An 11,233-nucleotide genomic window follows, 5' to 3' on the forward strand; every position below is an offset into this window, starting at 1 on the left:
AGCAGCCAGCAAGTGGTAGAGTCCGGAGGTGACCCAGTGCTTTTCGGAAAGGCTCCTGAGGCAGGTGTCACTAGCTAGGAAGCTGCTCAGAACCCAGGCAGACCAAGGGGGTCAGGCTCCACATGCTGCCATGATGCCCAGAGCAGGCCTGGGGGAGGGGAGATGGAGCAGCAAAGCTTGCACGGGGGAATTAGTAGCATCTGTCTCATTCTGACATGGGCTGTGAGGAATGTGGAAAGGCCCCAGTAAGCACGTGCCTGCCAGGGATGCTAGCAGGGAGGGGGCACAGGGTGGGCAGCTGAGCCCCTCTTGGACCCCAGGATCTACCAGGCGGCAGCTGCTCCTGTCACTCTGATGAATCTCCCATGTATACAGGACCTGCCGGGAACCTGGGGTGGGGAGATCAACTCATCTCCTTCCTTAGACCCTAACCCTTGTGACCCTGTGCCCATCACATCCTGTTTCTCTACCATTAAATTGGGGATACAAATCTTTATCTGGCAAGGCTGTGGTGAGGGAGAGTGGTGGGTGGCTGAGCCTGGCACAGCAGTGGGCTCACACTGGGAAAGTGGAAAGTGGGGGTTCTCATTTGTCACCCTCTTGTCCTTACACACTGCTGTAGCCTCCCAACCCTTTTCCTCCCCAGGCAGGCTGTGAGCGATCTGCCTCTCCTGTGATGGGCTAGGCTGGTGAAGAACACAGTCACTGGCCAGTGACCCCAGTGGGGACCGGGGCTCAGTCAGAAAGTTTGGGGGACTCCAGGGAGCCAGAGGGGGTTCTTGAGTGCAGGGGGAGCATAAGCCAAGAGCTGCTTTTGGAAGCTGCCTGTAGAGCCACCTGCAAGGGAATGGGAGGGAAGGGGATGGAGGAGACCTTGGGTGGGGAGGCGGACACTCAGGGCCGCCGCAAAGGCCAAGCACCTGTTTGGTTTTTCTAAATTAATTAATTAATTAATTAAATTATTTTTGGCTGTGTTGGGTCTCCGTTGCAGTGCACGGGCTTCTCATTGCGGTGGCTTCTCTTGTTGCAGAGCATGGGCTCTAGGCACACGGGCTTCAGTAGTTGTGGCGCACGGGCTTAGCTGCTCCGCGGCATGTGGGATCTTCCCGGGCCAGGGCTCAGACCCGTGTCCTCTGCATTGGCAGGCGGATTCTTAACCACTGCATCACCAGGGAAGCCCCAAGCACCTGTTCTTAGCAAAACACTTGGCATGACCCATGTGAACTCTTCAGGTCGTCCTTCCCTAAACATGTGCTCATCCAAGACCTATTTCATCCTAAACCCTAAGCCCTGGGAGGTAGGCAAGGCAGGAGCACCCTGTTCATATAGGCAAAGAAACTGACAATCAAAGAAGTGAGAGCACTGGCCTTGGGACACTGGAAGTGGCAGGCTTTGAACTTCCTGGCTCCAAGTCCAGTGTTCTCTCCATCCATTAGGGAACAGGGCTCTTAAAGGAAAGGAAGTGGTCAGGGATGACTCCCTGGGTTTAGGCCTGGTGCTTCCTCTGAGATGGGGCATCCTGGAGGAGGTACAGTTTTGGGGGGAAAATGAGTAGTTCAATTTGGGACACAGTGAAGCAAAGAGGGCACAATGCGTGTGTCAGGAGACCTGGAGTAGGAAGAGAAGCATGGCCATGAGCTGCTGCTCAGTCTTCCAGGATGGCCCCAGTCCCAAATCCTTATATCCAGTCCCTTCTGACCCTGTATGTACTTTCAGCCACCACCCGCTGAGAGGCCATGGGGGCAATCCAGGCAGCTTCCACAAATGATGTGTCCTGGATGGGCACCCCTGTTCCAGCAGGGCAGGGCAGAAGAGAGCACCAGGCACTGGGTCTGGTACCTCTTCCTTGTGATTCAGGGGCTGAAGAGCAGCAGTAACCACTGGGATGGAGCTGGAGAAGGTTCCAGGCTCAGAGCCCTGGGAAGCTGATCCCTCCACCCCCCAGAGGGTGTTTGAGAACAGGGCCATGATGGCCTCCCCAGGCGAGGACCAGGCAGGCAGAGACAGCTGCAGCCCAGCCAGGCGGCAACCAGCTGTTGCCTGGGAGACTGGCCAGGGTGGGGCGGGGCGGGCACAGCCCCTACAAGCCCCCAGCCTAAGCCGCAGAGCGTGGGAGCGGGCAGCAGCCTCGAAGCTGAGTTTCAGGCTTTCACGCTGTGTTAACGGTCAGCTTGGTTAATGCTGAGCAGATGGGGGAGGGGTGCTGCCAGCTCCCTTGGGGACAGTCCCAGGGTACGCACACACACACGCATATGCAGAGGGTACAGGAGTCCTGCCAAGTGGATGGTGCCGTGTGGACTCCTCTGTCCGTTAGCACTCGTTCACACTATCACATATACAAGATGGTGCTGGTAAGACAGACAGACTAAGACAGAGGTTCACACAGGCTCCTGGGTCCACCCTGACGCAGCTGGAGGTGGATGTAAACCCAGGGCCGGGCATGGAGCTCTCAGTCTGTGTCACCCAGGCAAAACTCCCAGCTCGGGGATCTCTCCACCCTGTCCCCCCTCCACCCGCTGCAGGGAAGACACCAGGCAGGCACACAGTGGTTTATTGCAAAAAAAAATAATTTATAAAAGGCCATTTGCTTCTGTGTTTTGGCAGGCTTCCAGCCTCTCAGCTAGCAAAGGGGCCAGTGCTCCTTCCGCCGAGATGCTGGGATAAGCAGCAGAGGGGAGGCAGGGGAGGCCTGGGGACATGGGGTTCAGAGGCCCAAGACCTTTCTTGGTGTAGGGAAGTGGGGAGATTTAGGACAGCCCTACAGCCAGGACCAACCAAAGCCCTGGAACAAGGACCGAGTGCCCAGGCCCAGGAGGCCAAGCAGAACCTTAACAAGCCATTAGAACACTGGGGCCATGACTCCAAGGCAAGGGCAAGGCCTTGAGACTGGGGTTGAACTCTGGCTTGAGACCCAGAGGCCAGAGCAGGAGTCTCAACTGGGGACCCCAGGACCAAAGACAGACCTCCCCAAAGCAGAACCAGAGATCTGGGACAGTACCTTTAGGTCAGGGCCTGGGGGTGCCAAGGTCAAGCACCACCAGCTTGCAGCTCAGCCAGGAGGCCCAAGGCTGATGGCCGGCCTGCCCATACAACTTTGTGCCGCTCTCATGTCTGCACCCCAGGGAAGGAGAAGGGGCTGGGCCCCAGGGGCAGGGGGTCGTGGCTGAAGACAGAGTCGCTGGAGGAGCAGGTGCTGCTGGCGTCCCCGCCAGCAGGGGAGTAGGGTCCAAAGGTTAGGCGGAGGTCGAGGTACTATGGGGAACAGTGCTCGTCAGCCCTGGTGGTCAGGTGGGACAAGGCCCAGAGGGCAGTGGGCACAGGGGGGTCATGGGACAATAGGGGCACAGTACCTCCTCAGAGACGGCCAGCAGGACCTTGTCCAGTGCCTCCACCAGCTGCTTGAAAGTGGGCCTCTGAGAGGGTGCTGCGTGCCAGCACTCACGCATCAGCCCGTACCTGGGAGAGGCGTGGGGGAGGGTCAGAAGGAGCCTCAGGCCTGGGTGAGCGGGGACCTCATGGCCCTGGGTGGGGGGATGTGAGGAAGGGGTAGGGTTTGATGTGGGGTAAGTGAGGCCGTTCAGTGGAAGGGTACCAGGCCAGGACCTCCCTGCTGGGCTGAGGAGGAGGTGGTGACAGTGTTAGTGCTAACCACTCTCTATGGCCAGGCCCTGAGGTCAAGGTCAGGGCAGAGGGTAAGGACTGGAAAGCGGGGGAGAGTGGGGTGAGGCCTCACAGCTCTGGGGGGCAGTGTGGGGGCCGGTCCATCCGATGCCCCTCTCGTAGCAGCGAGAACAGCTCCTCCACTGGGATGCCAGGGTATGGGGAGCCCCCGAGGGTAAAGATCTCCCACAGCAGGATCCCAAATGACCACCTGGAGGCAGAACCCAGGCTCAGCAGGGCACAGCTTCACTCCCTACCCCTGGGACTAGGATGGGGGACCCCACAGCTATGATCCACCATGGGGGTCAGGATTAGGGTTTCTTTTAGAGTCTAGTCCCATTCAGGTCCCAGGGCTGTGCGACCCGGGGCAAGAGCTTTGCCCTTTCTGTGATCGCCTGCAGACACCCCGGGCCCCAGCTTCTAGGACCCACACGTCACTCTGGTGTGTGTAGACTCTGTCAAACAAGGCCTCAGGTGCCATCCACTTGACAGGCAGGCGGCCCTGGAGGGGAGAAGAGGGCACATTGCTGCTAAGTCCCATAGGTCCCGGTGCCCCGCCCCTACTGAGTTCTGCCCTGCCTCCCTTACGTTGCTAGTTTTCTTGTAGTAGTCAATGTGGTGGATGCCGCGGGCCAGCCCAAAGTCAGCGATCTTCATCACATTGTCCTCGGTCACCAGCACATTGCGGGCAGCCAGATCCCGGTGGATGCACTGGGGGCAGGGCAGGGGTCTTAGGTTTATGAGGACAGAGCAGGAAGCTGGGCACACAGGACCTCACAGTAACCCTCGGGGTAGGGATCATCCACCCATTTTACAGAAGAGGAAGTCAAGAGTCACAGAGAGGACACCTAAGCCAACTAACTTCAGGGCCCACACCCTCTCTCCTGCACTGCCTCTTCCTACCTGTGTGGTAGGGAGTATGTGAGGAAGGAATGGGGATATGCAGTTTTCAACTGTGTACAGAAGGACTGAGGGGTTACAGAAGGACTCAGGGACACAGGCTAATGAAAAAGGGGAGGGAGAAGTTGGGGCATTTAATGCAGGGCATGAAAGTGTGGGGATGGGGCAGTTGGAGTGGTCCAGAGTGCTGCCCGCTGCCTGTACCTTCCGCGACTCCAGGTACTGCATGCCCCGGGCCACCTGGTAGGCGCAGGAGACCAGGGCAGGGAAGGAGAGTGGCCCCTCGCTGCTCCGAGGCCCGTCAGGGGTGAGGTCAGGGCCTGGGGGGCGGCGGGCCCGCAGGAACTCCCGCAGGTTTCCCTTGGCGGCACACTCCACAATCACGTACAGAGGCCCTACAGAGGCAAGGGGGGACAGGGAAGCTACTGAGGCTGTGGCTCTGCATCCCAACCGTCCCCGTCCCTAGCCCTGCCCCACCCCACCTTCCTGGGTGCAGACACCCAGCAGGTTGATAATGTTCTTGTGTCGGCCAATCAGCTTCATCACCTCCATCTCAGAGACCAGGTCTGCCAAATCCTTGTCGGAGGCATTGTCTGTAAGGATGACAGCCAGGGTGACTACATAAGCGAGACTTTGGGTTGGGGACAGGACACGGCGCCCTGGACTCATGAGTCAGGAAGGTCTGGGCCTGAATTCCTGCTAGGCTGTGTGGCCTTGAAACAATCTCTTAACCTCTCTGAACCTCAGGATTATCTTGTATGAAACGGGACAATGGATCGTGCCCTACTCTCACAGCAGTTGCAAGGATGCAACAAGATCAAGGATCTAAAAGTGGTAGGCCTGGGCTTCCCTGGTGGCGCAGTGGTTGGGAATCTGCCTGCCAATGCAGGGGACACAGGTTTGAGCTCTGGTCTGGGAAGATCCCACATGCCGCGAAGCAACTAAGCCCGTGAGCCACAACTACTGAGCCTGCGTGTCTGGAGCCTGTGCTCCGCAACGGGAGAGGCCGCGACAGTGAGAGGCCCGCGCACTGCGATGAACAGTGGCCCCCGCTTGCCGCAACTGGAGAGAGCCCTCGCACAGAAACGAAGACCCAACACAGCCAAAAATAAATAAATAAATTAATAAATTAAAAAAAAAAAAAAAAGTGGTAGGCCTGCCAGTGAGTGGGACCAGGAAACAGGAGAGAGGGGGAAGAGCTCTGAACAGGAAGGAAGCTCTGTCTGGAGGGCTTGGTGTTACTCCCTGAATGGGGTGAGAACTCCTGGGGGCAGGAAGTGGGCTGGAGACCTGAGGTCTGTCTGACCAAGGCCTGGCGTCCATCTGGCCTGGGAGTTCAGGGAGCTGCCAGTGGGGTGCAGACGGGGAGGCCAGGAAGACACTGCTCCAGCTTCTTTTGAGAAGGCTAAGGACCAGGGGCTGAGCCCCTGGGGCTGACCTGTGGCCCTGGGCCAATGACATACCCTCCCCACCAGACCTCACAATGCACATTTCTCAATCCCTGCCTCCCAGAAAGTGCCAGGTGGCCCCAGCTGTGCAGAGAGGAGGGGCCGGGGGAAGCAGAACAGCGGTTTGGGCTGCTCTTGAAGAGGGGGCTGGGGAACAGCAGCAAGAGGCCCCGATGGTGGGTCCCAGGTGTGCTCTGAGCCCCTTGGGGTTGCTGCCTGGGCTGTTCTCCGAGACGGTGGTGAACACGGGGCGACAGGGCCCGGGGGAGGCTGAGGGTGCAATTTGCGGGGGAATCGTGGGGGAATGAGGTGGAGGCCTTCAAGGCTGACAAGGTTATTTGAGGCCAAGGCTGACACGGGGTATCAGACCCATCACCCTAAACCCTTGTAGTCATCATCATCCCCATGGTTAAGACTTTAGGCACCAGGCACTTCCCACAAACCTTGGGCTGGGAGGCAGGGACTATTATTTACTCCACGTGACACGTAAGGAAACTGAAGCTCAGAAATGACTTGCCAGGGTCAGTAGCAGAGTTGGGCCCCAGGCCCTCGGGTGGGATTGGGTGGCCTCTCTTGGCCCTCAGTGCTCACCCGCTAGCACTGAGAGCCCCGTCTGTTACTCCCAAGGCCACTGGATCTCCCCTAGGCTGCCACACTCACCCTTAAGCATCTTGACGGCCACAGTGCTGGCTTGGTCAGGCCGGATGGGGTCCATACCAAAGGCCTCTGCGCACACCACCTGCCCGAAGCAGCCCTCGCCCAGGGGCTTTCCCAGGACCAGCCTGGAGATGAGAGAGATGAGGCCTCAGCCATCAGGGCATCATTCCTGCCCAGAGTCTGATCCCCACCCTCACTCAGCACCGCATACCTGTCCCGGGGGAACTCCCACAGTGGGTCGAGAGGTAGGTCTAGATTCACGAGGCCCGCAAGCAATGGGGGGCCGCTGGAGGAGAGACGGACACCCCGCACCAGGGATGAGCTTGACTTGGCTGAGGAGCCTGACTCCAGGGAGAACTGCAAAGTGAGAGACTTGGTCTGTCTGCTGAAGCCAAGCTGAGGCAGGAAAGCAGGCCCAGAGCCTCACTACGGGGACACAGAGGTGGGGGACAGCATGGTTGGTACCTGTCGGGCCAGAGGGAAGCGGGACAATTTCTGCACAGTGGCAGGCTGCCGGGGGTGCCGGCCGAGGAGCACCTGCCTGCGATACAGCCCGGCCAGAAGCAGGAGCACCATCAAAGCCAGAGAGCCTGATGTGTACAGGATGATGTCCGTGTACCTGGCCTCAGGCGCTGTTGCCGACCACATGAGATCCTCCTCTGCCCACAGGGAGACATACAGACAGACAGAAACTGACCAGTCAGTGATCAGATGGCTGGCCCCATTCCCTCTAACTGAGGCCCTCATAGATCCCAACATACATAGGGACACACACCAAGAAAACTGCATTTACACTCCGTCCCTCATACCAACACCCCAGAGAGTCACACGGACAGTCACATGTGGACACGCATAGAGGGACTGCTACAAGCAGAATCAAACACACAAATCCACACACCACATCCCAAATCCAGACCCCACAGGCCAAGGAAGACTATCTACCCAACAGGTCACAGCCCACTGTGGAACCACAGCAGAATCCCGCAGCCTCTCCTGGCCCCCTCAGGAGCTCACCTGTCAGCACCGTGAGCCAGGCTGACTGGTAGGAAAGGCCGATGGAATTGCCCGCCAGGCAGGTGTACTCGCCTGCATCCTCAGCAGACACATTCCGAAGGTATAGGACCTCCACCTCCGAGCTATTGATGTCTGCTGTCTGGGGAAGGGGGACACATTCAGGGGTCACAGAAGGGCCTGGGGCCACACTGCGGCCAGGAAGGGAGCTGGGGACCATTCCCTACCACCCGTGGGAGAATGGTAGAGTCAGGTGCTGGCAGGGACTGGACCTTTAAGACTTGCACATAGGGGAAGCCATCGGCACCGAAGCTGCTGCCGTTGATGACAATGTGCTTCAGCCACTGGATGTGGGGCTGGGCGTCGCTGTACACCTTGCAGAGCAGCTCCACGTCGCTGCCCACTACAGCTGTGGTGTTGGCTGGGAGCCCCGCCTGCAGGATGGGCCGGTGCGGGGACCGCTCTGGGGCGGGGCCGGGCCGTCAGCCCTGACCAGGCACCCACAGAAGCACCCTGGTCACCTGCCTCTAGCCTCCCCCCCAGCTCAAGGGAGGGACCTTCCTGATACTCAGCTCAGACCTTGTTCATCCCCTTCTTACACTGTTTAAACCTTCCATGGCTCCCCATTGCCTTTGGGGTCAAGGACAACTTCTCAGCCTAGCACTCAAAAACCCTCCAGGCCTGGCTCTCTGCTTAAATGCCACACTCTAGGCATACACGTCCCCACAAATGCATTGTGTTCTTTATGCCTAGGGCCTTTACTCAGCCTGTGCCCTCTGCCTGGATGTCTTTCCCATGTTTCTCCTCAGCCCAACCCTGCTCCTCCAAGCCCACATTATCCCCTGTGCTTCTCTTGGACCCACCTGGATAATTTGAGTAGCTTGAGTGAGTCATCTCATCTAAAAGTCCATCTTGCCTGCCAGACTGGGTCCCACCTGAGGGCAGGGTCAGGGCTCCCACCCTGACACTGCCTTGCCCGCCCGCCCGCCCGCCCGCCCGCTCACCCAGCACGTCCAGCAGATAGCTGTAGCGGATGCTGCCCAAAGAGTTCTCCACAAGGCAGGTGTATGTGCCACGGTCCGAGGGCACCACGCTTTCCATCACCAGGCTCCAGTGCTGGTGGCGCAGCTGGGAGCAGGAGAAGTGTCCATGAGGGGCCACCGAACCATGCCCATCCAGGGGACCAGAGCATGAGGAGGCTATATTCTGCCCGCGGGGGTCTTCTCAAGCTCTCTAGGCCCTGGGGAGGCCACGCCAAGGCTAGGGACCTTGGAACAAAGGAGAAGGCCCCAAGAAGTATCTGAGCCGTGAGTTCAAGTCCTTGAGTTTTAGCTCTACTTCTTCTGAGCTGTGCCACCTTGAACCAGTTTTTGCCCTCTCTGAGTCTCAGCTTCCTCTGAGACTACAGCCTGGAACTGACCCTGTAGGGTCTTATGAGAATGAGCTGCTAAAACATATTAATACCTGCTGGTCAGTGATCCTTCCCACTTTACACATGGAGTTGCTAAGGTCGAGAGGTTAAGTCACTTGCCAGAGAGTGGCAGAGTGGGAACTTGAACCAGAGCTGTCCAAGTCCACAGTCTAGTGCTCCTTCTGGGGCCCTGCAGCTGCCTTTCTCAGTAGAGAAAGAACTGTGGGTTTGACTTGAGGGGACTGGTGGGGGAACCCGGAGACTCACCCGAATGCCTCCAATGCGATGCTCCCCATGGAAGTCCTGTCCATCCTTGAGCCAGCGGATGGTGGGCATGGGGTTGCCTGCAGCTGGACAGCGGAACTTGATGGTGTTCCCGGCAGGCACTGCGTGCAGTTTCTTCTCCATGCGCTGGGGGTGTGTCCAGTAGGGTGCTGGCGGGGAGGGGAAGGGAGAACTCAGTGCCCTCAGGAGGACCACCTGTTTACACACAGATCTCTTCTCAGTGACCAGCTGGAAGACAGGGGAATAAGTCCTTGAGGAGTCACACTGACCTTGCTGGGGGTAAATGTGCTCATTTGAGGGGCCTCTGTGGGTCTTGGGGTCCTCATCACCATTGCTGGAGGTCATGGAGTCTATGTCAGGGACAGAGGGAGGCAGTTGAGGCCCAGGACAGAGTTTCTCTCCCCAGGGACCCCTTAGCCACTGCCAGACCCCCTTACCATCCACAACCAAGGTGACATTGTACAAGACAAGCATGGAGCCTCGTGTCAGGCAGAGGTATCGGCCAGCGTCTTCGGGTAGGAAGCTGGCGATCTCCAAGCGGCCTCTCCAGCCTCGTACCCGGCCAGCAGGTGCCAGGCGACTGCCCTCCTTGTACCAGTGGCCACTGCGCTCAGCCCACCCACAGCATAACCGCACAGGCTGCCCAAGCGCCACAGTCAGCTCCTGCTCTTGCTGCTCTGGGCTGGGGGCCAGGCAGGGCTCTGTGGGCCGAGGGCAGAGGTCAGTGAGCTGAGTCAGCCCCCTGCATACAGAGAACATGCTGCACACTCATGGCAGGAGCAACCCCTCGACACATGCTGGACACCGCTGCTCTTCCACATACACACAACCACATGCACAACCACAGACGGTATGTGCAGGGCAAATGCCATGCCTCTGGTGCATATCACACACATGGTGCATGGCACACATGCTGGACAGGACATGCCACTGTCCCAAGAAGCACATACACACACAAGGCACATGCTACAGGTGCCACATATAGGGCACACGCCTACACCTCTGGGGCACATCACACTCACAGTGCATACACCACACATGCTGGCTGGGCCTCCCAAGCCACACACCCAGTGCACAGAACACACACACACACACACACACACACACACACACACACACACAGCCAAGGGGCTCACCACCAGCTCTGCGGCCCACCTCAGGGCCCTGCACCCTGCAAGTCCAGTCTCTCTTGTGGACACAGAGATAGGTGGATGCTTGCTGGGAGCCAGACACTGAGTCTCAGTGGTTGGTCCTGCCCTGCTGCCACCTCCTCAGAGCCTGGGCCAGGATCCTCTCCAGCCTTGCTCAGCCAGCAGCCCCCTCCTGATGCCCACTCTTCCCACCCCTGCCACCCTCTCCCATCTTAGAGGCCATACCCAGCTCTGCTTCCTCAGAGGCCTCAAGGGACAAAGCTGGAGCCCCAGGTGCCCCCAGCAGGACCCCCAACAGGGCCAACAGCAGCCGCATCTCCTTCCTGCTGCTTGCAGGGACCCAGGCTGGGCCTCCCACTGACTGCCTTCCTGAAACAGAAAGGGCGAAGAACTCCTGCTAGACGTGCACCTTTGTTGGCGCTACGCCGCTATCTTACAGATGAGGAAACAGACAAGAAATGCCGACTTGTTCAAGCCGCTGCTAGGCAGCGTCAGGGCAGAGACTAGAACCAGCTCTGCTGTTGTCAGAGCCCAAGGCCTCCCCACAGTAGGTTGTGTGGTGCGGAGCCGGGGCTGGGCTTCCTGCTCTCCTTGGGTCCTGCTGAGACCCCGGCACAAGTTCACAAAAAGGGCAGGCTTGGGATTCTTTCCTTGGAAGGAAGCAGAGAATGGAGACACGTATTCTGCTCTCTCTCAGCACACATAATTTA

The 11,233-nt window shown here is 58.6% G+C and overlaps 1 protein-coding gene across 3 annotated transcripts; it reads right to left on the reverse strand.

Moving 5' to 3' along the window:
* Positions 1–2,441: 2,441 nt before the first annotated feature.
* Positions 2,442–10,893, reverse strand: LOC149744008 (fibroblast growth factor receptor 4). Of its 3 annotated transcripts, none has more exons than XM_089905120.1 (16): positions 10,749–10,893; positions 9,642–10,073; positions 9,355–9,521; positions 8,681–8,804; positions 7,949–8,139; positions 7,680–7,818; positions 7,285–7,324; positions 6,927–7,022; positions 6,669–6,790; positions 5,043–5,153; positions 4,765–4,955; positions 4,249–4,371; positions 4,092–4,162; positions 3,734–3,871; positions 3,351–3,456; positions 2,442–3,252 (listed from the first exon to the last, which is right to left on the reverse strand). In XM_089905120.1, exons 1-16 carry the CDS (start codon positions 10,837–10,839, stop codon positions 3,106–3,108), a joined length of 2,289 nt encoding a protein of 762 aa, XP_089761246.1. In that variant the 5' UTR covers positions 10,840–10,893; the 3' UTR covers positions 2,442–3,105. The 3 variants fall into 3 exon arrangements, with proteins under 3 accessions (XP_089761246.1, XP_089761245.1, XP_089761244.1); XM_089905119.1 differs by lacking the exon at positions 7,285–7,324 and adding an exon at positions 7,582–7,603 and having other exon boundaries at positions 6,877–7,047; positions 7,635–7,818; XM_089905118.1 differs by having other exon boundaries at positions 6,877–7,022; positions 7,131–7,324; positions 10,749–10,892.
* Between the last annotated feature and the right edge of the window lie 340 nt (positions 10,894–11,233).

This window comes from Delphinapterus leucas, unplaced genomic scaffold (assembly GCF_059928025.1).
Source record: "Delphinapterus leucas isolate spDelLeu-1000000601 "Yukka" unplaced genomic scaffold, BTC_Dleu_Yukka2 spDelLeu_asBTCV2_sq25, whole genome shotgun sequence".
NCBI classification, from domain to species: Eukaryota; Metazoa; Chordata; class Mammalia; order Artiodactyla; family Monodontidae; genus Delphinapterus; species Delphinapterus leucas.

Excerpts from the sequence above, each read along its gene's own strand:
- LOC149744008 (XM_089905118.1), bottom strand. The coding sequence starts at position 10,839 with ATGCGGCTGCTGTTGGCCCTGTTGGGGGTCCTGCTGGGGGCACCTGGG. Across the intron at positions 10,074-10,748 it reads CTCTGAGGAAGCAGAGCTGG|AGCCCTGCCTGGCCCCCAGC; the intron begins GTATGGCCTCTA and ends CTCGGCCCACAG. Across the intron at positions 7,325-7,679 it reads CTGGCTCACGGTGCTGACAG|AGGAGGATCTCATGTGGTCG; the intron begins GTGAGCTCCTGA and ends CCCTGTGGGCAG.